The sequence below is a fragment of the Ambystoma mexicanum genome, chromosome 2q, assembly GCF_040938575.1.
Source record: "Ambystoma mexicanum isolate Mex_15411 chromosome 2q, UKY_AmexF1_1, whole genome shotgun sequence".
NCBI classification, from domain to species: Eukaryota; Metazoa; Chordata; class Amphibia; order Caudata; family Ambystomatidae; genus Ambystoma; species Ambystoma mexicanum.
The window spans coordinates 536345451-536371747 of record NC_090924.1 but is presented as its reverse complement, the minus strand read 5'-3'; the positions used below and the strand labels follow the sequence as shown (position 1 = coordinate 536371747).

General features: G+C 47.4%; 1 protein-coding gene across 1 annotated transcript in view; it reads right to left on the bottom strand.

The window, feature by feature from the left end:
* UQCRC2 (ubiquinol-cytochrome c reductase core protein 2) overlaps positions 1-26297 on the bottom strand; it is a 666108-nt gene that overhangs the window by 590913 nt on the left and 48898 nt on the right. Inside the window, exon 2 of the mRNA XM_069647677.1 lies at positions 10629-10706. Within this exon, the coding sequence (XP_069503778.1) occupies positions 10629-10706 (78 nt within the window). The remainder of the gene's footprint in view (positions 1-10628; positions 10707-26297) is intronic.

Here is a 26297-nt window from a genome sequence, read left to right as displayed (position 1 = left end):
GTGTCCAGCATATCCCACAAAGAGTTGATCGTCCACTCTGACCCTGGACATCCTAGAAATATAAAAGCTCAGAGCTCTCCTAGGGTACAACCTATGGAGTCGCTCCTCTTCCTTACCAGGATGAGGATAGAAAGATGGAAGAGCGCCTTTCTTACTTAAATTAAATTCAGGTACTACCTTGGGTAGAAAGGAACGATGTACCCTCAGTACAACTCTATCGTTGTGGAACACAGTAAAGGGTGGCTTAGATAAAAGTGCCTGCAATTCACTCACTCTGCGAGCGGAAGTAACCGCAACCAATAACACCGTTTTGAAAGACAATCTCAACGGACAAGAGTGCAAAGGTTCAAACGGAGCACCCATCAGGAATTTCAGAACCAAGTTAAGATCCCAAACCGGCACGACGGGAACACATTAGTGAGCCCTTTAAGAAATTGTGAAATCAAAAGGAATCTTAAAGAAAGAACATTCTTCAGACGAGCGCTTGAAGATGGACAGTAACCCTTAATGGTACCCACTTGCAGGCCCCTGTGGGCCAAAGAAAGATAGAAAGACAAAACCACGGGATTGGAACACTGAAAAGGATCAACATTTTGTCCTCTGCACCAGTCACAAAACTTACACCAACGGTACAGGGATTTTGTTGCTGGCCTCCTGGCCGAAAGCAACACCTCCATCACGTCATCTGGGAGGTCCCAATCCTTATACCTCAACCTTTCAGATACCAAGCGTGAAGGTTGAGAGTCCTGACCTATGGATGGAGAACCAGACAACCCCCCCACCACATAGAGATATATAGAGATATCGCCCTCTCGCCCGCCCTCTCTCTCTCTCCCTCCCTACCCCGAGAGCATGCGCGCGATAAGATCCTCTCGGTAGGGAAGACGGCGTGAAGGACAGATGGACATTTCTAGAAGGTCCGGGTACCATGCTCTCCTGGCCCAATAGGGCGCAATGGGGATCATTTGGGATCCGAACCTCCGTAACCTCCTAAGACTTGAGGAATGACTGGGACTGGAGGAAACTCGTAAAGCAGTGGGAATGACCAATCCACTATAAATGCGTCTCCTAAGGCTCCTCTCGGAGGAAATTCCCTTGGGCAGAATCTCTCGCACTTCCAGTTGGCACTGGTGACAAAGATCCACTTGTGGGGTTCCCCAAAGGGTGAAGATCTCCAGAAGGACTTCCTGAGCCAACTCCCACTCGTGAGAGATCGTGCTCTGCCTGCTCAGAGCATCCACCACCGCATTGTCCTCTCGGGCCAGATGAACTGCCGCAAGCGAAATTTTCTGCTGGATTGCCAGGAACCAGAGCTGCATTGCCTCTCTGCACAACAGGAGTGACCCACCCCCTTTTTTGTTGTGGTAATGCATGGCCACTGTGTTGTCCGTCATGATCAGGACACTCTTGCCCCCGCACAGACAGCAGAAAAGCTTTCAGGGCCAGCCTGATGGCCCACCGCTCTAACAGGTTGATGTGGAGTTTGGACTCCAGAGACCAGCGACCACTGGCGGTCAAGTCTGCGGCATAAGCTGCCCAACCCGTGAGGGAAGCATCAGTCAGTTCAGTCACCTCAGGCCATGGTTGCCAAAACGGATCCCCCTTCATCAGGTTCCCCTCGTTAGCCCACCACAGAAGATCGTGGGAGATAGAGTGGAATATGAACAGGATCCGACATCTTGCCCGAGAACTGTGACCACTGCATCTTGAGGACCCATTGCAGGGATCTCAACCTGGCCTCTGGCACCAGAAAAAAAGCAGGATGTCATGAGGCCGAGCAACCTTAAGAATTCGAAAGCCGGCAGACTCTGAGCATGTTGAAACTTGTCCACCATCTGCACAATGTGATGAGTCCTTAGCTTGGGAGGTGAGCACTTCCAAGGACATGTCCAACACAGCCCCAATGTACTGGAGCTGTTGGGAAGGTGTCAGGTGCGACTTCTTGAAATTGAGGGAGAAGCCCAGCTTGTGAAGAAGCAGCAGGTGAGACTGAGGTGATCCACTGCTTGCTCGGGAGAATGTACACGGATCAGCCAGTCGTCCAGGTAAGGGTAGACCTGAATCCCCCCCCTTGCCTGAGATACGCTACCACCACCACCATTAGCTTGGTGAAGCCCCTCAGGGCGGAGGTCAATCCGAATGGCAGGACCCAAAACTGAAAGTGCGAGTCGCCAGGCGCAATCCTCAGGTACAATCCACAGGTACTTCCAGTGCTTGGGATGAATCGGCACATGAAGGTATTCATCCTGTAGGTCCAGAGACACCAACCAATCCTGAAGTTGAAGGGCCTGAAGGACTTGAGAAAGAGTGACCATCTTGAACGTGTCCTTCCTGAGAAGTTTATTCAACCAACACATATCCAGGATGGGTCTTGATCCCCCCCCCGGTCTTTCTTTGGAATAAAAAAATATGGGGAATACCATCCAGTGTTCCTCTCCACTACAAGCACCAGTTCTAGCGCCTTTCTCTAGCAGGGTCAAGATTTCCTGCTCAAGGAGCGGATCTGGAAGCTTCAAAGAGAGATTCCCAGTGGATTGTCGTGAGGCCGCTGTAGGGGGAAGGCAGTAGCCGTGGGCTATTGTAGCCAAAACCCACGCATCCGAAGTAATAGCTCGCCATTCTTCGAGATGCTCAGACAGTCTGCCCCCAAGCGGCGGACCATGGGACATTGCTTCATGACTGTTTTGGAGCTGCTGCGGCAGCTGCCCGAGCTGCTTTGGAACCTCCATTTCCTAGACCACCACAAGTACTTTTACGCTGACCCCTTTGACTGGCGGCTCCTCTCGTTCTACCAAAGGAGGAGTATTAAAGAACCTCCCCTTCACTGCTGTCCCCTAGGACGAAAAGGCAGAGGTTGACGCACAGCTGCGCTTAAAGATTTTGCAGCAGCTTTGGAGGTCTGCAACCTCTCAAGGCTCTCGTCAGCCTTGCTGCCAAACAAATGTGTGCCATCAAAGGCATGTTCAAAAGACGGGGCTGCGTATAATGGTGCTCGCAGCCATGGACCGGCTAGCACTGTCGGCCGTGTCCAAACCTGACTGAAGGGATAAACACATGGCATCCTTGCCATCTTGCACGAGAGCAAGGAACCCTTCTCTTTCTTCCCACCCCCCCCCCCCCCCGGAATATGCTCAGCCGCAAGAGAAAATTCCACAGTGTGTGTGAAAAGCTTGCCAAGGCGCAAATGGAGTTGGGCGATTTCAGTGCCATACTCCCTGCAGAAAACACCTTGCGTGCCCAACCGTCGAAGCGTTTGTCGCCCCCATCAGGAGGGATGGGAGGGTACGCCGCCAGCCTCGAGGTGGCCGTAGCCGCCTGAACCACCAAACTCTCAGGAGTTGGGTGAGATGAAAGGTAGCTGGGGGGGTCGCTACCGGAAGGGTGGTATTTTTTAGTTAACGATTTGTTAACTGCTGGAAGAGATTCCAGGGTCTGCCAAGCAGCTGCCACCCTTTTCTGCAAGGTCAAATGAAAAGGTAACACCGGGTCATAGGACGGACCTGGATCCAAAATATCCGTCAAGTCATCCTGAACAAAAAAGTTTCAGGAGGAGTGGACCAACCAAGATATTCCGTGACCCTAGCCATCAGTATCCTGTAGGACGACTCGGCATGAGCCCCAGGCTCAGGCCTGCCAAAATCTACCTCAGGAGAAATGTCTACGTTACTGGCATCATGAAGTGATTGCCTGAACTCTTCCAGTTGACTATCCCCTGAAAAGACAGGAGCCTCATCAGGCTCAAAATCTAAATCGGACCTCTCCTCCTAGTCATAGATGTCATTCAGAGGGAGGTAAAAGTCCTGTCTCAGGACAGTCGAGGGTCTGAAGTCCTTAACAGGCCTTACAGACTTGGAAGTAGCCTTCCTTGGAGGATCCACCGTACCAGGGACCTCCAAGGGCAAATCCCAGCCAAAAGGCCCCGAAGACGCTGATGGCTTTGGCATCGAGAGCACCGACTGCTTCGGCGTCGACAATGGTGCCGCCAGTGCAGAGGGATGGTACGACATACAGAGTCGACGCCGACCTCAAGCCCTTAGCAGGTTTCTGCGGTCTTGCTGGGGACTAGGACAGAGACCTGAAAGCACGTCTCTTGCGACCATCTTGAGCTTTGTCCGATCGGGACCTCGAAGGTTCCTGATTAGGATCGTCCTGAGTACCCAAGCCTGAAGGCGCACGAGCCACGGATTGAGACCGTTTCTTGCTGGCTTCATTAGAAGGCGTGGACAGAACTGTGCCCTGCAATTAGGTTTATGTTTATTATTTCTATTGCGCTCCAGGTACCCAAAAGGCTTAAAGGCGCAGACAACAAGAAACAAACAATAGAAACAGTTCTCAACATGAGACAAGAATGAACGAAAAATATAACCAAAGCAATATGCAAAGCAAACAATCAACAAAAAACATGGCATTGAGAAAGCAAATAAATAATCAAATTGCAGCTGGTGAATCCCCTCGGCATATATCTGCACAGTCTTAGAAAGGCAAGTAGGGAACTGGACCCACACCCCAGCAGGACGCAGTCCTTATTGTCATGTGAGCTCCAGTCTCTCAGGTCCATCCTATGAAGGATTTTAAGAAAATCGCCAACATCTGTTCCCTGAAGGCAGCCCATTCCTCCGGTGTCGAGAACTTTGTTGGACAAGCCACTTTCCTTGCGGCTCCATCCTCTGAGGACGGGGAAGGCGACGTGTAACGGCGCTTCCTAGAATGCCGAGACGAGGAGGGCGAATGGTGGGAACCACTCTGGGACCGAGACCCCCGGGACTCCTTCCGATGTGGAGAGTCGCCCCTCGAATCGTCGGTGGACATACCCTTGGACTTAGAAGATTTATGAGACTTACTGGGTTTAGAACCCCTACCTACCTTAAGCTTTCCCTTACGCTCCCGCAAGGCCTTAGCAGTCAGCGACTGGCATTTGGAAGTCGGTGTCGTGACTCTTGCCCAAGCACCACAAACAAATGCGATGTGGGTCGGTAATCGACATCTTAGACTTGCAGTCCCAGCAAGTCTTGAAGCCAGACCGTGGAGTCGGAGGGGTTGAAGAAGAAAACATTCACGAAGAATACACGAGGCGCGCCGAGTCTCCGAAGCAAACACGTTTGGGGAAAATACAGAACTGAGGCTACGGGTGCCGTGCGTCCCATTTATAACATCCGTTGGCATCTCCCTCGGCGGAGGCCTTCGAGGGACATCGACCCGATGCAGGACGCCCTCTGCCGAAAAAGTTTCCAAAGTACACAACTGTGGACATTACATGTCAAAGATGGGGAATACGTTGGAGGACACAATCCATTCGAAGGTAATCTTGGTGGGAATAGATCACACTGCAAAACATTGATCAGGAGAAGTTGCAGCTCATGACTAGAGTCTACAAGCAAATAGTTTTCACAGCCATGAGACATTGGGGGAGCAGAGTTTACAGAACACATTGATGTCTAAGCCAGGCAAATCTCAGAAATGGGCACAGGCCTCTAGAAGGCTACCAAAGCTGCCTTCGATCTAGTGGAGTGAGCATGACGTTTCTGTGGCAAGAGAAGAATGTATAAACCATAACAAAGCATGACAATCCATATGCCAATGGTGGGTGTGACCGCCTTGAGTCCATGAGAAACCTTGACAATCTAAAGCATAAGCCAAGACAAAGTGTGTTCTTTCCAAATAGAACTACAGAGTTCTGGCCATATCATAGCTGCAGAGAGCCTCATCAACCAGAGAAGCATGCAGAAGAGGCTGAAAGAACCGGTAAATTGGTTCAAATAAAAGTTGGACATGCCTGTCTTAAGAGCCACCTTGTTGGTATGAAAGACTTCTTACAATTCACTCACCTGCTTGTCAAAAGAGGACAACAACTAGAAAGGCAATCTCCCAGGACAGAAGGCCATGGCTCCCAGAGTTCTTCATCAAGGAAATCAAAACAAAATGCAAGTCCCACAGAGGTAGAGGTTTTTCTGACAGATGTAGAAGGGAAGAAGGCAGCTAAAACACCCCATTAACCCTGTTCTGCATACTAATTCTTGGCTGCACATAGTTTGAATGTTGTGTCCACAAATCCCCTCATGAGCATAAAGCTCCTGAGGGGACAAGCTTAGTAATGATTGGGAGGGGTGGTGGATTAACCCTTTATCTAGCGAAAGGTCTTCCAAGAGGTGAAGATGCAGAAGGAACATGTCCAATAACAGTAGTAGATCACAATTCTAAACTGGTGTAGCCAGTTGGGGATGATCAGAATTAGGTTGTGCTTGCACTGTACCTGAACTTCTGCAGCACCATTTGGATGAGCAGCGTCAGATGGAAAGTGTAAAGAACCACTACGAACCAATTTAGTAGAAAGCAGTCCACTAGAGTATTGAAAAAATAGCACCATCCATGTCTGCCACTTCCTTTTGTAAGTATGGGCGGGTGGGGGCTGGGGTTCACGGGGCTCTGGAAGGGGAGCCCTAGAAAACGTATCCTCTTGATTCCACCAAAGCAGATCCTGTAAAAACTACCAATAACTTGCGCTCCGATTACCAATGCTGGTCCCACTGGCTGAACAGCTGAAACTGGACACCCCCCCAGACCCCACAAACAACACGAATTAAAGAGGCCATGAGACCCTAACAAGATTTGTCTCAATAGTGGCTTTTGACTTAAAGACCATGACAGATTTCCTGATGGCAACTATACTTTCCAGGGGATGGAAAGCCAGGACCAGAAAAGTGTTGTGAATCGCCCCAAGGCATGCATACTCTTCACCAAAAACAAATTATAGAGTTTCAAGTTCAATAAAAAACCTAATCTACACAGACTGTTGCTAACCTTCTCAAACAGGCTACAGACAGTGGTTATTATCAGCTTGTCACCCAGGTAAGGATACAAGTGTATCCCCCTGAAACATCAGCTGTATTAGGTGTTCAAGGTGAAAAATTTAGTGCAAGCAATGTATTCAAGGTGATTGTCACTGGAGGATGTCCTGGGGTAGGATGGACCCTTCCCCTCTTCTAGAGAGGCTCTACCTAAATAGCCAATAACTTTGTTTGAAGACAAAATGTCGAGAAGACAAGCAGACAGCAACAGGGAAGTTGTCTACGCAGCCACACCTCCTCAGATTAATAGAAGGCCATGGGTGAGAGAGTATTCCAAAACATAGCGTGGCTGTACAAGGTCTCTAAAAAGACCAGAGCCGAAGGAACCAGCAGCCCCTTAACGCTAATTAAAAACATTTCATTGGGGTAAAACAGCTGCAAGAATAGCAGAAAAAAAAAAAAGCTATTTGGAATAGGAACCTCCTTTGGTACCGGATCCATACCGCAGTAGAAGCAGATCCCATCGAAGAGTAGGGCTGGTGCTTCTTAATCCCTCAAGTCCTGCAATGCCTCTTCTTCCACGGCCAGGACTCTGGTTACCAGGAGGTCAAACTTATACACCGATATACTTCCTCTTTTGACTATTCTGATGCTTGTCAGGAGCTCTAGCTAGAGTGGATGGAGCCAACTCTGGTGAATCCCCAGGGATCTTGAATGCCGCTAGGGCATCCAGCACCAAAGAACTGGGCATGTGGAGGGAGCAATGCAGAACTTCTTAAGCTTGGACAGATGGTAACACTTCAGCCTGATCACCCCTAAGGCTGGAATGACCTGTGCGGAGCAGACATTTTAGCACCCCCCCACTTTGCATTAAGCGTGTCCAGGAGGAAAAGGGGTTACTGCAATGAAGGTGTGAAAGGAGCTACACCACGCACATTGGTAGGTCCAGACATTACTAGTGTGCAGTAAGAGCTGGAACTAAATCCCTGAACAGTGCTGGTAAAGCCCATAAACTGAGGTGGGGCTGTGGTGGGAGTTGTTAAGTACCAACCAAACATTCCACTACCTACTTCATGGACCAGGCCACTAGGTGCACAAACGGGTATTGGCTGTTTGGGGAAGCAAGGCATGTTATATAAGCTAGTGTAGATACTCGGTTGCGCAATGGATTACCGTAGCACAGTCCTCAATTTGAATAATTATCTCTCTCCATTATGCAACATCTAAAAGTAGTTTTCCAGTACCACTTTCTACAGGGCCTGGGTATTTCTATCAAGTTGATAAAATGGGATGGCTTAAAAGGATGGAACAGTAATGATGTTTTGTTACTGGTTCTGTAGCATATTACACCAGTCCAATGTTACTAACCAGAGGGTTGGGAAACGAAATCCACAGAAGGCAAGATCAGTTGCACCTTCAGGGCAGGCATATCACTCATCCTTTTCTCACCATTCAATTCAGCCCAGTCTAAGGCATAGCTCCATTGACATGGTGCCGTCTCACCAGGTGAGTGAAAGTGACTTCCAACCAAATACAACTATTGGAAAATGAGATGTGCCATACGAAACACAAAACGTTCTCAATGTGTGAAATGCTACAGGATGATGAACAATACCAGAAATGAGACATCTCCAATTACATACCCCACATAGCCCCATGCATCCTTAGCCCTACTGCTAATGTGCTCCACAACGGAATCCCTCAGCAATTCATAACCAGTATTATATGCAAATAATGTTGGAAACGCAGGATTGGAGAGAGGATAGTTGTAAATGAATGGGATTAAGCATACAAGACATAGGAGGTTTATTGCTTTCTAACTCTTGCATTGATCACCCAACACTCGCAACATGTGAAAGAACCAAAAAAACAAACTATACGGTAGAATGGATTCAGTGGCTGCTACCACTAGACAAAAATGTTCAGTGGTTAATATCTAACCAAACAGCAGTTATGCTCTAAAACTGGTGACTAGCGCCTACAAAAGGCATCAGGGGTAGCCCAGATAGCTGATCTAAAGAGGATGTTGACTGCAACTTGGCTCCGACAGAACAGCATGGGCACACTTCTCAAGGAATGTCACAATAACTTTGAAAATCCTGGCGATGAAGGACACCAAGCAGGAAACGAAGGAACTGGGCAGTGACTGCTACATGGATTCACCCCAAAGCCACAGTACAACTGAGCAGACTGCCTGGCATAATTTGGCCACACAAACAATTTTAGAGTTCGAAACATCAAGGTAATTTGGTTGCTCTTTCATCCTTAAGAGAAGCAACCTTAAGAAAATGGGGAGAGACTGGTTGATATGGAGGTCAAATAGCAGCTGGCAGATATGAAAAGGGTTGGTACTCCGTTCTGGTGCAATACTGTATATGGGTCTGAATCCGAAAGTGATTGACACACTAGCAACAGTTATAATCGTGACGCGGAATGCCATGTCCACGTCACCAGCTGAATTTAAGAATTGGTTGAAAACTGCACTTAGAAAAACATGGTAAAAACAATTTTCCAATTCCATCAAAGGTGGGGGTGGGAGGAACAAACAATCAGAACAGTTTTGGATGAATGAAAGCTAGCATGGCTATTGCCTTGAAGACTGTGGTGTGGGATCAGATGTGCAATAAACTCGTTTGGTTTCTCTAAACCGAGGTCATAGGTTGACCAAGACATCAAGATTTGTACTCACCACGAGCCATTGGCTAGTAATAACTGACTCTTGGCAAGTATGAAAAGGTGCGCTGTGTGCATGTGGAAAACCGAGGGGGGGGAGAAACTTTGTATGCCTGGCTAGTAACTTGAAATGTATCCTTGGGCGGACAAGTTATTACTCCAGACCAATTACACCCTCATCAAAATCCCAAAAAAACACCCTACTGTGTCTGGCACCGGCCCCTGAACTAAACAAAATGATGCCGACCTGGCCTGCTGCTATATTGAGAATATGTTACGTTTATTTATACCACTCACTGATACCACCCAAAGGCAGTCTCCAGGCTCTCACGTAGCTTTGCAAGAAAAAGTACAGGGTTGGTTAGTGAGGGAAGAATGATAGGATAGGTCCAGAACCAGGAGAAACTGGCATCTGTATGTGTTGGCTTGATGGATGGATAGGTTGCATGCACTGGCTTGTATCCGAATGGGTAGGGTCCAATGCCTGGGATGTTGTCTGTGTGGCTGTTGTGTTGGGTATGTCTGTGTGTTTTATGTGTAGAATGGTGGTATTTGGGGTTGTGAGCACCTCTCCGGCTTGTTGTGTCCGTATGGGTAAGGTCCAGTGTCCGGGTTTGTTTGTTGCAAGTGTGCTTGCTTGTGTTGGGTGTGTGTAATCGTAAAGGTTGGCTAGCCCAGTGGCCGTGGATAGTGTTTGGCTGGTGCATTTGAGGAAGTAGAAGCCTTAATGATCCTCCCTCGGAGTGAATACATTTTTATCTAAAAAGAAAGTTGCTGTAACATTCCATCAAGGGCCAGTGCAATACTGGTGGATATGTGTGCCCTTACCAACTGTTTCAGGATCTTGCATTATTACTTGTTGGGGGGAGGGAGCAGGGGATGTCCAAAGCTGCAATTTGATTTTCATAAAAGTTACTTTATGCAGTAAAAGGTGGGTCTGACCTAGAACCTTTTTGTCATTTTCAGTTTGATAAAAGAGGAACACTAACTTATTACACAACACATCTAATATAGAACATCATAGTAAAAAGAAAAAAGCAAAACAATCATAAGTCAACTAAAAAATGCTTTCAAAACAAAACGAACTAGGCATGTCTAATACAGATAGGTACAACGTATAGTAAATACTGAAATGGAAAAATTTGACTGCATAACAGACTTGCTACCGACCTCAAGATCCTCAGCAAGCAATCTTGCAGAAGCGGTTGCTTCATGTCTTGATGCAGCTTGTGTTGAATAAAGCCGCCTCTGAAACACATTAAATACAGTATAACTTGTGTGCAGAATTAAAATGTATCCACATTGTCAACACTTTAGGCTTTCAATTGTGAGTTGTGTCAAGTAGGAGAATGGGAACAATAACTACATAAAAAACAGAAAACTTAGGTTCAAGGTGGTTTATTAGGAAACAATAACAGGGAGGGGCAAAACAAACTGAAATGGCATAAAGAATAACAAATAGGTCATCATATGTCTGCGATTTCTGTTAAAATTGCAGAGCAACAAAACATTCAAGAACAGCTTTTCTGCAGCCATAGAATGGGTCTGGGTTTCCTTTCTGGGGTAAACTGTTCACTATAAACAAATGAGGCGCACTACATAGACGGATTCTAAACTTCAATTTCTCACAGATGCCTATACTACGTGATGTTGCAAATAAAGAATGCGAAGGACAGCGCCCAGATGAGGCCCACAAGTCGCACTGGAAAAATAAGGGTCTACTGTTTTTTGACCTTGAGACAGGGACCATGCCGAAAGAACTACATTTGAAGGGGGTGCGCAATAACGTAAGAGACGATAAGGCAGAAAATTCAGAAACTAGACGGAGTTTCATTTTAGTTCAGTATACGAAAAATCATTGTCAAGAGCACGGTCCGTTTTACAGACTGCATTACGAAGAGACACAATGGAAATTTCAAATATAATGTAAGTAAATCTTTACACGCTTTTATACCGGAATGAAGATTTAATGAATGGATGCATGAATAAATGAATGAAGAGCTAGGAAAACTAAAACGTGTTCGTAGTGGGCACATGGGCATGCAGGTCCACTGGTCTCACCGATCTCGGTCCTTGGCCCAGCCACTTTTCCCTGCACTGCCTACCTGCACTACGGGACTGTCTCTGTATCCTTCAGCCCCTTCTCCCGGCATTTACCTTGCACTTGCCACCAGCTGGCCCGATTATTTAATTCGTATTCAACTCACCATGTACAGCCCTTCCCCATGCGCGATCAGAAAGATACCTGGCCTAGTAGGACCGTTGTCTGTCTGCCCTTGTTCCCCACATGCCTCGTCACGCCTAGAAACATTTGAGTATTGGGGCGTTACAAATGCCATATCATATATCATATCATTCCTCACGCATGTAGACCAACTGTCGTTTATCTTTGTGTGTTGGCCTCGATTTATTTTGTTACTTTTCGCATTGATTTTAGAGCCGAACATACTCCATTGAACTATCCTTGCAAGCAAATAGTTTCTGATCGGCTGTAATAAATAAAATAAGTAATATTAATGAAGATCGGCTGGCGAGACTAATTATAATTTTTTTGTTTTCATAACAGGTATTTGTTCCCCTTCTGCTACTGCCATCGGTTTGAGACACCAGCAGATGGCTTTTACAGTAGACACCTGCAGCTCCGTGTGAACAACTGGAGCACACTAACAATTTTATGGGACGATCGCCAAGGGCCCACATGCCCTTACGCTGTACTAGTGGCTAGAAGCAACATATCAACCTTTACGATGGACTAGTGCCTAGTTGATGGAACAGCCTTGCGGTTCACCGTGCTTCCAAAGTGCTTCTTTTAACGAAAAGCAACACCCTGTGTACCATTGCGGATACAGATAAAAGAAAATAAATAGCTTTCGGAGTTCATATGGCAATTGCTGAATATTCTCTAAACATTTAATGTAAAATAAATGTACTTTAAAATCAAACAGCAACACGCTACATTTGGTAAAGTACAGTTTCATATACCGAATTGTTGTGCTGTGTTGTGAGATGGTCTGTGTTGGTTTCCGGGTTCTGTGTGGAGTCGCGTAGAAGACGACTGGGCGAGTTTGCCTACGCAGCACAGTAACGTCACGGAGAGAGGCGGGGAATATGAATGTTTTGATAATGTCAGGCTCAGGGGCGGGGGAATTTATTTAGTGCCGCAAAAGCAGGTCAGCCAGGGCGATGGGGGAAAAGATAGGATTATCAGAAAATGGCGGCTCCCTGGTGCTTGTTTTCGCGTGCGTTTAATGGACGAAAACTCGGGTAAGGTCCATAGGAAAGTTTTCTAAAATCGAGCCACTTAGGCTTAAAAAAACATGGCCGACCCATAGGGACAAACATTTTTACTAGACCATGCCTTTAAGCAAAGACACTGGTTTCCAAATATCCGCACCATGCCTTCTCCCGGGATAAGTGGATAGATCCGATTTTCAAAGGGACACCGCTTTCTTTATTGATCTTTTCTTAGTGATCTCTGGTAATCCTCAGGATTTCTTGATTCTAAACCTCTAGGCACTCCGTGGGAACCTCCCCCACCCCCAACCAACTCTCAAGTGGTGGGAAGGAGGGGTTTTGGGAGTGAGCATGGTAGGTTCTGAAGTCATGGAAGTGGACTAGGACACAGTGGTAGAACAGGAGTTTGGCCAACTTCTCCAGATATTCCTCCTATGTCTTGCCACCTCCTCACCAGCCCTTATCCCACTCCCCAGATCCCCAAGATCTCGCAATCATAACTGGCTCAGTTTGCCTGGCAACCATGTCCCGGATTTCCACGTCTCCATTTGCTCGGTTTACTCTTGTTACGACTCCTCTCTTTCTAGAACCACTTTTCTGCCTCTCTTGCTAGCTTTTCCAGCAGTGCCAATCCTTTCCTCTTCTCCAGATTGTAGTCTACACCTCAACCCGAGAGCCTGTCTTCATGCCTACACCAAATTCTCCTCCCATTTTTCTGGTCATTCTCCCACTCTCTAATCCTCGGATTCCTTGGTCAACTTCCCAACTCGTCTCTATGCTCTTTTCCACTCTGCTCTGCGCCTTGCCTTCTTCATTCCATAGGCCACCTTCCTTTTCCCAGCCCTAAATCTCTAAATCCCAACAGTTTTCACACATCTAGCTGCCAACCTCTCTCAGATCACCTTTGTTGTCTTTGTCCGACACTCCTTACCAGCAGTCGCAGTCATCTTGGATCTTGCCTGCGTTCTCCTGGGTCTCTGCTCCAGGTCGGGCAGGGGGGTTGGGGTCCAGCCTTCGAGACCTCTCTGCCAGCTTTGTGGGTGGCTCTGCTACCCCATCCTTCGCAGGTTCTTCTGGTCCATCCTCCAACCTGCTCCAAAAACAGCTCCAGTCTCTAGCTCCTACTCCACCTGCTTCCACTTTCAGGCTGAGCACTTTTGTTTTTAAAAGGGCATCAGCCCTGCCTCACAGCAACTCTTGTGAAAGGCGACTTGTGGCACTACAATGGGGATTGGGTGTTGTACTCTGCCTCTTGGGATGGCAGACACACTGCTTGCTCTGTAACATGGGATTGGCTTGTCCCCTTCACAAATGGGGCTGAGAATTCCTGACTCTCTAAGTCAAGGGAAAACAAAGGTCTCTTCAGCCAACTGTTTAGGGATGGGCTGACAAGACCGACCCCTGCCCACCGAGGGGATGGCCCCCAGATTTTATGTGGGACTTGGAGGTGTTTGTCCCTTTTGGGTGATCTTCTCTCCAGTTATCAGAGGCCTACCCGGGATGGTATAATAACTGGGGCCTGAAGCCAGTGCAGTTGGGCCCACCGCAGTGACAACATCTGTAAATGCCCACACAGTGCCGCTGAGTGGGCATTTACAGATTTTGAGTTGCCGTTGCCCGCTCAGGCCCTACCCTGTCTATGACTCTGGTTGTCATGCCCCATGCACAAAAGGGTGGACTTTGTGAGCCCATCTGTTCCTAACTATATGAGATTGGGGCATTGAAGGAGACAGGTTGACTGCTGGGTTTCCATTCATGTGCCCAAGATTTATATGGATTTCCTTCAGCAGTGTGATCTCCACGGCCTAAGTGTAGAAGTTGGGCCTCTTATAATGGCTCATGTCTACGATTGGCAATATGTACCTATCCTCTACCCTAAGGTGGTGTACCGCTCCAAGCACATCACCTACTGGTTTAGGGAGGCATGTGGGTCCTACTGGGGGTCCCCAGAGCGAAGCAGGACACCGTCATAGTTGCTAAATCCAATATGAGACTAAAAATATCACCAGCATGATTCATATCGTCAGTGCTATACAGAGAGGACACAAAAGAGCTCATGTTCCATAGTGGCGCAACGTGAATAAAAGGCATAAGAACCTTGAGTAAGGCTTGAACGCCTTCCATTCACGCAACTTACACTTCAGCCACCTTCCTTCCTCTCCGCCATACTAATGCTCCAGCATTTGCGCTAGCATGGATTTTCATGCCAGTGCAAATGCTAGAGATACAGAGATACCAATGAGCTTTACGCACCAGAATAAAGCAGGCGGACCCCATAGGGATACATTGTACAACTTGCCTGCCATACACGCCGCCTTTTGCCCGGGACATTTGCACTCCGCCGTGCAAATGATGAAATATTGGTGGCAGGGAGACATTTACATTGCAGTGCCAACGTAATGGCTCCCCACTTCAAATTATGATTTGAAGCAAAACAAGCTCCAAATCGTTGCATGCAGCTGCAAAGAAATACTGTTTGGCCAAAGGGCATTTCACCTCTTCATATCAGCTCAAATCAGACCGTGTGGAGCCGCTGGAGGAAGTGCAGTGGTATGCAAATCAGCCTTTTAGTGAGCTTGGGCAGCCATTTCAACCACTGATTGATGCCTTTTGCCTAGGTCGAAAGCTATGTGTAGCAAGATGCCTCCCTGATTGGAGGCACCATTCTTATAGTAACTGTGTATGCATCCGGTAAGTCGTTTGTTTGGGAAGAGTCATTTGTGTACCATGTCAGGGCACCCCAAAAGAGGGAACTCATTGTCTGCTTGTTCTATGCACCCCGAGTCAGTGGTAAAGACATGGTTGAGCATGGTTAGGAAAGATTTTCTTTGGCACCTTCCCCTCCATTGATTTCAATGGGACACCCTTCTTGTTGCCAGTTTTTTTTAACCTGTCCCGACTTTTTCAAGGGAATTAAAAACTTCAGCTTCACTTGCTCGTGTGAGAGTGCGAGCGAGAGTGCGAGCGAGAGTGCGAGCGAGAGTGCGAGCGAGAGTGCGAGCGAGAGTGCGAGCGAGAGTGCGAGCGAGAGTGCGAGCGAGAGTGCGAGCGAGAGTGCGAGCGAGAGTGCGAGCGAGAGTGCGAGCGAGAGAGAGTGTGTGAGAGTGTGAGAGTGAGTGTGAGAGTGAGTGTGAGAGAGTGTGTGAGAGAGTGTGTGAGAGAGTGTGTGAGAGAGTGTGTGAGAGAGTGTGTGAGAGAGTGTGTGAGAGAGTGTGTGAGAGAGTGTGTGAGAGAGTGTGAGAGAGTGTGTGTGAGAGTGTGTGTGAGAGAGTGTGTGAGAGTGTGAGAGAGAGAGAGTGAGTGTGAGTGTGTGAGTGAGTGTGAGTGTGTGTGTGAGAGTGAGTGTCCCCCAAGAGAGGGGTCTGGGACTGTCTGGTCCCAGTCCATCCCTTGGTGCCAGAGAGTCTGCTGCTGGGTGGGTGTGAAACCAGTAGTTGTTGCTAATTGGACAACTACTGACAGTTTGAATGTGGCAGAGACGTCACTGTTCCATGATGAAGTCTGGAATTTGGGTGGTCGCCAGCTTGTGCCACATGCCGCTTCTCCAAAATTGTCAGCGTCCTACCATCAAAGGATGCTGAACTGGAGCTCCTTCTGTGACGCGCCTGGAAGATCGCCTGTCGCCACCTGCAAGTGGTGGCCGTCACTGGAACTCGTCTTCAGCCATCCAGTGAAGTGCCCTGACAAATGTTCGCATTCCTCATCATCTGGTGTTGCACCTTGAAGTTGAACCCGACCGAAAGCAGCACTTGCACTGGAGTCAAAGCGGTAAGTAAAAATAACTGTTCCGGTCGCCCCCTGTTGTCCATAGAATAACATTGGATACAAAACCCTTTTTCTCCCAACTCCATATTTAAACCTTGGTCGTCCTGGTCAAGTATCCTAGAACTGGCTTAACCTTGGGACTGGAAGAGAAAGGAGAACTTACCAGTGTTTGGGCAAATACTTATTCCTCTTTTAAATCATTTTGAACTGTTTGAAAATTACCACAAGCCGTTTGCATCCTTTTAGAAAATACCTTCCCTGTAGAAACGCTGTGTTGAAGCCTGTGAATTGTGGGCACTAGGCCCCATACATCTTAGGGCTAGACTTCTTAAGTGAAATTGAATTTTGATTGTGCTAGGTCTATTCATTAACTGCATCCGATTATTATCCGACTTACCTGTAAATTACTGACTGATGTATTGTAAGTGAACCTATTTGTGATATAGTTTGTGTGATAATACTACCTGCTAGTTATTTCTTAGTGTGTTCTTAGTGTGTTCTTAAAGGCCTAATAAATAACTATTTTTAAACCTACTGTCTAAGCTGAATTGTGTGTTATTCTGTGCGGACTCTGAGGGTGTAGCCAACACTCACTCACAAGATTAAGCCTGGACTGCTCTGCCATGATACCTTGATTGGGTTTTGGCATAACTCTTTGAGACTTCCCTGTCCACCATAACTAGGGTGGCCCCCTACAATCTTCCCCTCATGGTCGATTTTAGAATTCCATCTTAACAAGCACCCAGCATGATCGTTAAAGGAATTTGATAAAGTGTTAAATTTAACCCATTTTACTTTTTTGGTACTGCCGTTAACGAGAAAACTAGTCCATAGTCCCCTTTCCTCCATACTTGTGGAATATTCCGCCCATATTGTCAGACCGGATCACTTTTTTGTAGCATTCCAAAAGAAATTGTCCTTTTTTAAATTTTTATGTGCGGGCCAACGCACCTTTGGCTTTAGCCCTGCCTTCCTGAGCCCCGTGCATTGTCTGATCGCGGTAAACATTAGTAACTAAAGGACACCTTTGAGGGGGCAGTAGGCGGGTTTATTGCAGAAAGGGGACTGTGGACTAGGAATCTGTTAGTCACTACCGCGATTAACTTTCTTACTCCTACGTCCCGTCCCCTTTCCTCCATACTTGTGGGAGATTACTACAAGTGGGTGGCTGGATAAAAACTCCAGCATTAAAAAGGGATGGGATGGGATGATATAGGCCTCTTTGGTGTAAAGAGCATGTAGCTCGCCAAGCCTCCTTGCCGAGGTGATCACAACCATAAAGGCCAGGACAGGAGTTGAAAGTCAAAAGGTAGCCATGAGCGCAAACGGTTTATGGCAGAGTGTGTTGAGCGCCACATTAAGTCCCATTTGGTTTGAAGTGGTTTAACAGGCAATTACAGATGGAGCAGCCCATCAAAGATGCTTTATCACTGGATGTGTCAGGGGGAAAAAAGCAAAAGGTTCAAAGTTCAAATAGGCTGCAACAGCTGAAAAGTTTGTCCTACAGTAATACATCTGCATTCTCGTGGATGTGTGCAGAGAGATAAAGGAAAGCGCGTTACTGACCGAGGACAAAGCTGGATTGATCCTCTTGTCTAAGTACCAGTGACAGAAACAAAGATATTTGCTTCTATACTGGAGCGCGTGGCTTGCGTACCGCCTGTATAATGCGCAGATCATCATCTGAAAGGTCCATGTGTGCTAGGGACCTGATCTCAGGGACCAGGCTGCCCAGTTCAGAGATTGTGGGGACGGGTGCCACACCTACCGATTGTTCTGGTAAAGAAGATTCAGGAACTTGGAAGAGATTTTTCGGGTCCGAGAACCAGAAACTGGCTGGCCACCAAGATGCAAAATATACCACAGCTCAATGTATTGCTTCCCAGTTTTAGCAGGGCCTGGAGAATCAGGGGGAGAGGAGGAGAGGCTGACACTGTATCCCAGGAGCACTCCATTATGTCTCAAAGAGAGTCTGGGCCTAGACCCTGCCTGGATGCCTACAGAGGGAAATTTCCTGCTGCGTGTCGAAAAAATAAGTATCTGCTGGGTTTCCCACTCACAACACAAGATCAGGGAGAGGACGTTGTCATTTAGTTGCCACTCATGATATGCTAGTGTAAGGCGGCGGAGGGAGTTAATCGCTGAATTGGTCTGGCCGGAATGTTCACGGTTGAAGCCATATCCCTCTCTCGATGGCCCGTTGCCACTACTGTAGGATAGCCGAATTAGCGCAAGAAATCTGGTCCCCAACCCTGCTTGTTAACATAGTACATTGAGACAGAGTTGTCCATCCTGATATGGAATATCTTGTTCGTAATGCTGATTCAAAAGGCCTTCAGTGCCAGGACGATGGCCAACAGCTCTAGGTAGTCATGTACTGTTCCCTCTCCGTCAGAGACCACAGATCGAACACCTCCAGGTGTTCCAATGTTTTTCCCCAGCATGGAGGAATCTGCAGTTACGGTCACCCGAGTGGTTGGTTTGGAAAAGGAGAGGTGAACCGTAGAAAAGATGGGTGAAAATGAGAGACAAGAATTTGGTAGCAGGGAAACAGAGAAAAAGTCTAGCCTTTCGGATATTAAAAAGGTGAAAACGTACAGGAGCAGGAAAGAGTGGAAATAAGACAGGAAAAAGAAAGGGAAGAGTCAAGAACACCACCAAAATTCAGGGCAGAGAGAATAGGGAACGAGGAAGGGTGGAAAATAAATGAAAGGGGGAGGCAGAGGAGGGCATACAGCGATGGCAGGGAAGAAGTGAACTTTTGTCTTGGATAGATTGAGATGGAGGGTGTGGGCCAACATCCAAGACTAAATGGCAAGAAGGTGAGAGTACAATGAATAGACAGAGAAAATGAAAAAGAGCTGGGTATCGTCAGCATAAAGATGATGGGAAAGGCCGAAAGAGAAGGAGAGAGGAATAATCTAGAAGGAGACAAGCAGGTGACCAAGGACCACGCCCTGGATAAATCATACTGAAAAAGGAAGGGTAGAAGAGTTAAAGGGGGGAGTTCTAATTTTATTGGCTCAATGGATCACGCATGCATTTTTTTTTAGCATATATCGATCGGGAAAAAAATCCAAAGCATCTCACCTTAAGTTTTCTCACATTTACACATATGAAACTCACGGGTCGGAAACCGTCATCTTGTACTACTCTTATCCATTGATCCATCGTCCTAAGTTAAAGTGCCCACGCGGTAGTAAATCAGATCACCCCGCCCCTCAAGCTGACATTAAACGCTTACACCCCTTGTCACAATGCCAGTGTACGTCGCATTTGAATATCCTCTGTGCACAATCTATCTATTGACATGTCTCCATGGAAAAGACGCCTCTTTCTTGATCGGTAACAAACCCTTTCTGATAAGACAACATTTGAGTTTCTTCTTCCTTCGTGTCAGTCCATTTCATTCCGAGCATCCATGTCCTTTTTGCTCTGTTCCGCTATCAGGTACGTCGTACTAAGAACAGGCATTTACACTAACTCAAATGAATTGAACTGTGTTAGCGCTTTATATTTGAAAATAATATAATTTACAAATGTCTTTACTAAAGCATTCAAACATTTTATATTTACAGGACTTATTTTTGACATGTGCCAATGCAAAATTCAAAGCTTGGGCCTAATCCGGTCGTCTTTGCACAATGGGCTTTTGAAAAATGTCAGTTTCTTCTCACATTATTATTTACCATTACATTTACAACTAAAAGCTCATTGCATTACTTTAGCCAAATTACAAATACTTTTCCTCCCACCATTGCTTTTATACTGAATTATGGCAACAATTCAGCCCTACCTATACGAGCCGGAGTATACAGAAGAGGAAATGTTGGAGAGCGATAGAAGGCAAAATGATGGGCAATCACTAAGTCATGATCAATCACAGGATCCTGATCCTATTGGAATCAAGACATTTACAGCCTTCGATGTGAGGAAATGCCAACTTTAGTCGAGAACTGCTGTTGCAGAGAAAACGGACTACTTGGCCTACATGCTCACTGAAGATCCTCCACCGCTATGCGTTACCCTTCAGCATGACTTCAGGGCAGACTGCCTTACAAGATCAGTCTTGAGAATGAGGATGTCCTGATGCATGAACTTAGAGCAACTCGCCCTGGTTCTCCAAATAATGCATATGTTTTGTGTTTCAACATTTTACTTGTGACAACCTTGAACTGTAGCCGTTTATGTTAATTTCCTACTAAATTGTGAGTGTGATGGGTGACGGACGATCAAAGTTTTCATAAATTAGAAAATAGGTAGTTCTTACTTCAAGCCAAACTATTCAATATTGTATTTAACGATGTAGAATCACTATTTAATTTACTTTAAAGATATATTTTTTTTTTTTACCTAGGTTCCCATGTATTATTGTTTGAAAGGGCGTACACGTTTCTAAATCATCCAGACTTCTCTGTATTTGTTACCCAGATGGTACAGGCTTGAGCCCACCTAGCGTTTACACGGTGGATTGATGGAAGACTGGGATTCCGCGTTCGACGAGTAATACCTGCCTGTGTGTTTCAAACCATTCATGATAAATTCCCTAGTGAATTCGGACACTATATGGGATTTATACAGACAATACCTCAACCAAAGCAGTATTATTTGTTGTTGGTATATTCCATCAATCTTTAGTTTAAAAAGTAACTTTTTGTTTTAAATTTTATTTAGCAAAAAAGGTACTTTCAATAAAATCATATGTATAAAATACTTTTGCGTAGGATTTTCTCTAATTATTTCAAATTTACTATGCGTTTTATTTTATGTTTTCGGTCTTCCTCTCAAGCCTCAGGTTTTCTGCTGCGATATGCTCTGTTGTGATGTGGTGAGATCTGGATGGAAGGAAGATGTGTTGTATAATGCTTGGGATGGATGTGGAAGCCTGTTGAGCTCAGAGGAAGAGCTGCTGATCACCATCGAACAACTCAAGGCAATTAAATGCAAGGGTGATCCTTTCTCTTCCTTGATCATTAAGACTTGCCCCCCCTCATATCACAAAAGCAATCTGTAAATGTGTGAATGCCTCCTTATTAGAGGGCTGCATCCCCGGTAATCTGAAACAAGCCTGGATAACCCCCATCCTGAAGAAGCCAGGGCTTGCTATAACCCACTCAACTACAGACTAATTACCAATACCCCTTTTTTTATTAAAGATCCTTGATCGTGTAGCATACTCGCAAATTGCTCTCCACCTGAACCAGCATCCTATTCTTAACACTCATCAGTCAGGGTTATGATACCGAGACCTCCCTGCTGGACCTAAAGTCAAGACTCTTAAGAAACATGGATATAGGTCTAGCCTCCATTTTGGTTTCTTTAGATCTGTCCGCAGCATTCGACTTGGTCGACCACACCATCATGGTGTCTAGAATGGCGGAGGTTGCTAACTTCACCCCCTCTGCAGCATCCTGGATTAAGTCCTTCTTGGCAAATAGACAGTCTGCCTCGGGGAAGCCAAAGCCTCTCAAATTTCTGTGCTCTTTGGGGTTCCTAAGGCAGCCTGCACGTCTCCCCGTCTATATAACATCTATACAGCCCCCTTCTTTAAAATGCTAGAGGAGGAAGGTATTACTTTTCCGAATTATGCTGACAATACACAGGTTCTCGTCCAACTTTCTGGAATGCACCCCCATGATGAACAAGAGCTCAAAAGAATCTTCACACTAATTGAAAACTGGATGATGTGCAATAATTTGGCTCTGAACAAAAGCAAAAAACAGTTGATGATAGTGGGAAACTCCAACTATCTCGCCAACCTGGACCCTACATACAAATCATTCAGGCTAGGATTAGTCAAAGTTTTTCCTCAACCAAAATGAAAAATATTATGTGTGGAATTAGACCAGTCGCTTAACACGAGAGCACACGTGAGTAACGTCCTCTCAGCCTCGGTCTATTATGTGAAACTTTTAGCCCACTCGAGACCTTTCATCTCGAAAACTACTGCAGAATCCATCACTAGAGCTAAAGTTGGGGCAAAGATTGACTATTGCAGCGGCCTCCTGGTCGGTCTTTGCAAAGTTGACTCCAACAGACTCCAGGTAGTCACGAATGGAGCGGTTAGAATGATCGCGGGCATAGCCCGACGGGATCATGTCTGAGGTTCGGCGTGCCTTACACTGGCTCCCTGTCGAGGCTCGATCGAAATTCTGATTATTGACGATTGTCTTTAAATGTAGACCGGGCATAATGCCCACATACCTGCAAGACCATATTCTAGAGAAGGCCAGTAGCAGGTCATTAAGATCATGCAACCAAAGCCTGTTGATACTTACGCGATGCAAACTTAAGAAGGTTGAGAACAGGGCCTTCGTCATTGCTGCACCCAAACTCTGGAATTCATTACCGCAGACCCTAAGACAACATGCCTCCATCACGGTTTTTAAGAAAGCCCTTAAGACTTGGCTCTTCTACTGACCACTGAAATGACATTTGTCAAAAGCCATCTTTAACCAGATGGGACTCTGTCCTCTCGTTTTATTATTTGTTTGTTTTTGTCTGCGCCCTCAGGCCTTGGGGTTCACGGCAGCGCAATATAAATTGATTAAAGTAAAGTAAGAGAATGTTGGCTGTGACTGAGAGAATGTTTATGTGCGAGTGAGAATGTGTACAGTTCGGATTCTAGGGACAGGAGTTGGAGAGCCCCTGCCTGGGTGATGTGGTCATCTCTGTAAGATCTTGATGTAACGGGCTGATGCTGTAATAAAGGAACTGTACTGGAACTTACCTGTGAGCCTTAGGATCCTACATTATTTCATTTTGAACAAAAATCGGGGCATATATGCTGCAATAAAAGTAAATAAATCTGTACTTGCATTGAAAGGGCTAATGAAAATCATGTGTTCAATTTATTCACGTTACAGTTTTCATTAATGTATTCCATATTACAATACATTTTATTTCTGCATAAACAACTCTTTCGGGGGTGCTAGAGAGCCCACACCCAAGATGTCTGCGTCTCTGGGCGCTCTGTACCAGATTGGTAATGAGGGGAGGCTGAAACGTGGCCCATCGGGAACAACGCTAGTTCCCAAGCTGGGGAAACCATTCTGAAAAGACGGTCAGCTGGCGGCCCAAGTTTGGTGCTTGGCAGGGCCTCAGTGGAGCCGTACTAGGACTGAGATCCTGAGAGCATGGACTGCCTAGGAGGTCGACCTGGTGTGAACGCCGAGCTCGTGCCCGGGGGGAAATGGGGGGACCCTGAGAGTCACGGGCTACGGCCGGCGCTGCGGCAGAGTGTGGTGGAGGCCAGGCGGGCCTGAGCCCTGGCGGGCAGTGGAGGAAGAGAAGGCAGCCCCCCCCCCCCACACCCGCTCCTGCGTGTGCAGGGCCCGGCAACACAACGAGACGGAGGTGGGAGCTCTGATAGAGCCACCGACCAGCTGAGGAGGAGCGCGTCCGTGGTGACTGATGAGGCAGGGAGAGGTGGAGGGGCAGTGGGAGCTCACCACCTCCCAGTTAAAAAGAGGCGCAGAGAGACTGGTGTCTCCTGCTGAAGAGAGTAAGCCAGCCACCGGTCATCAGGAGGGGGGGACCAACATGTGCGACTGGGGAAGACCAGTCCCCGGAGTATGTGCAGAGCTTAAATAAGAACGTCGGGAGAGCCGCGATGGGCTGGAGAGTCTCCCCAGCAGGACTTCTGAGTGCAGTGTCGGCTCTGTGTGGTGGCCCGAGGTGACGGGGGTCTGAGCTGTGGAGGAGGTGGCACCACTGGTTACCATCAGCCAAGTAGATGTTGGCTGGGGCGCCCAGACCACGGAGGAGGAACTGGTTTGTGGAAGGCATGTCGAGTGGCAGATATGACGAGCAGTATCCCCTGCGGTATTTGTGATGAAAGGCAACAGTTCTGCCAGCAAGGGATTGCCACCCAGTAACCAAGATGTGGCAATTCCAAGCCCCTGGACTTCCACAGGTGCCTGCATCACACCTGCCGGCCGGAATCAGTAGCTTGGAAGAAGGGAGAGCCTGGTCACGGGCATTTCCACACCAGAGGTGGTAAGGCGCCTAAAGGGTGGAGCAAACCTGGCCTGCAGACGGATACCCGCGCCCGAGTCTGACGCATTGGGGCACCACAGTAAGAACAGCAGCCCCAGGAAGTTGAAACAGAGGAAGACAACTGGTAAACCCCGGAGGAAGTGGGTCTCCACCTAAGAAACCGCAGCGCACACAGGGTGGTAAAAGATTGAATCCTGCAGGTCTCGTTGGCCCCGACTGCTCCTTCTGAGGTGAACCGGTGGTGCCACAAGCATATTGAGAGCAAGGCGTAACTGCTAGAGGCGACAGCGAAGCGAAGGGGAGCCTAGTGTAGCCACCGAACAGGACAAGCCACGTGGAACACCTGACGGGATTCACTTTTTATGGCTGTAAAGTCATGGAGGTGCTTTGGTCGAGCTGCAAATCAATTTAAGTGCACGAAAAAGGGGGAGGGTGACCCCAAATTACTTGGACATTATCAGAAAGGAAGACCTGGACCTGCCCTGGGGTCGGCGATGAGAGCCAGATTTGGGGAGAAGACCATCCAGGGCGCTTTACCCCCCCCCCCTGAACTTTGCCTGTGCTGGGGGGTGGGGACACTGCTGTGCACCTTACAGAGAGCTATATCGCTAAAGGGAAATAAGCGGCAGTCCTGCTTACCATTCACTCAGAAAGAAGGGCTGCACAGGGAGATCAAGAAGACGCTGGGTCGAGCAGGAATACCCCAACGTAGGAGCTGGGCCTGGTGCTAACAGAAATGGGATCAGGCTTTGCATCCATCAACAAGAAGCTTGACGGGATGGCATATAAAGTTGACAGGATGCAGGAACACATTAAAAAAGAGAGTGGAAGAATCTCAGAAGTCGAGCTCCGGGTGAGCACACTGGAAGATACCAGCAGTGAAGTGACGCAGGCGATCCGGGAGCTGCAAAGAGAGGTGAAGACCACCAAGGACAAAAATGAGGACTTGGAGGTGAGACTGCAGAGAAATAATATCCGGGTGGTGGGGGTCCTGGAGTCAACCCCGCAGCAGAACATGGTCTTCATGGAAAACTTCAAGCAGGTGCTGCAGGGAACCCCCTGTCCACCCAATTCCTGGTGGAGAGCGCACATTGGGTGTCACAAGAGGCCCCTACACCTGGCTAGAACCCTCGCTCACTAATCGCGCGAGTGTTGAACCATCATGATCGGACACTATACTCCGCAGGGCAAGAGCACTCAGATCTCACCTACAGAGATCTGAGTGTATCATTCTATCCAGATTTTACCCAGTCAGTCCAGAAGGCCCGCCTTTCCTTCCTGGCGGCCAAAAGGGTGCTCCGTGGGATGCAGTACTCCATGTTATATCCGTCCAAACTGTGAGTCCAGCATGGAGGCCAAACTCACTTTAACGGACCCTGGTGGAGTGCAAGACTTTCTTGAATCCTTACCGAAGTAAAGCGCTGGGCCTTTCAAGTTGGGTATGGGAGACTGAGTAGAGAAGGCATGCCACTCCCATGTTCCACAAGAATCATGCCGAAATGGGGCCTGGTTAAATCGATGTCACATGCAGGTTCTTCCCGATGGGTATTTCATGAGCTTGCTTGAGAATGTGATGCATCAGCCGTGCTGCATAATACGATGATACTTTGAGGTCCTCCTCATCGCGGTCTGGAGGTCACTTGGGTGGCGGAGTCCAGCGCCCCCGAGGTGGGCCCCATGGTCATTTGGATGTTGAGGGCGGTTGGGTGGGGGGGGGTTCAAACCACCGCAAGTTGGGGGTGGGCTGTGGGGGTGGGTCAGCCGGGGGCTTGTTGGTGGGGGTGCGCAGAGGGGGCAAGTAGTTATAAGGGAAGTCGGTTCACATTCATTCAAAAAGCTTTG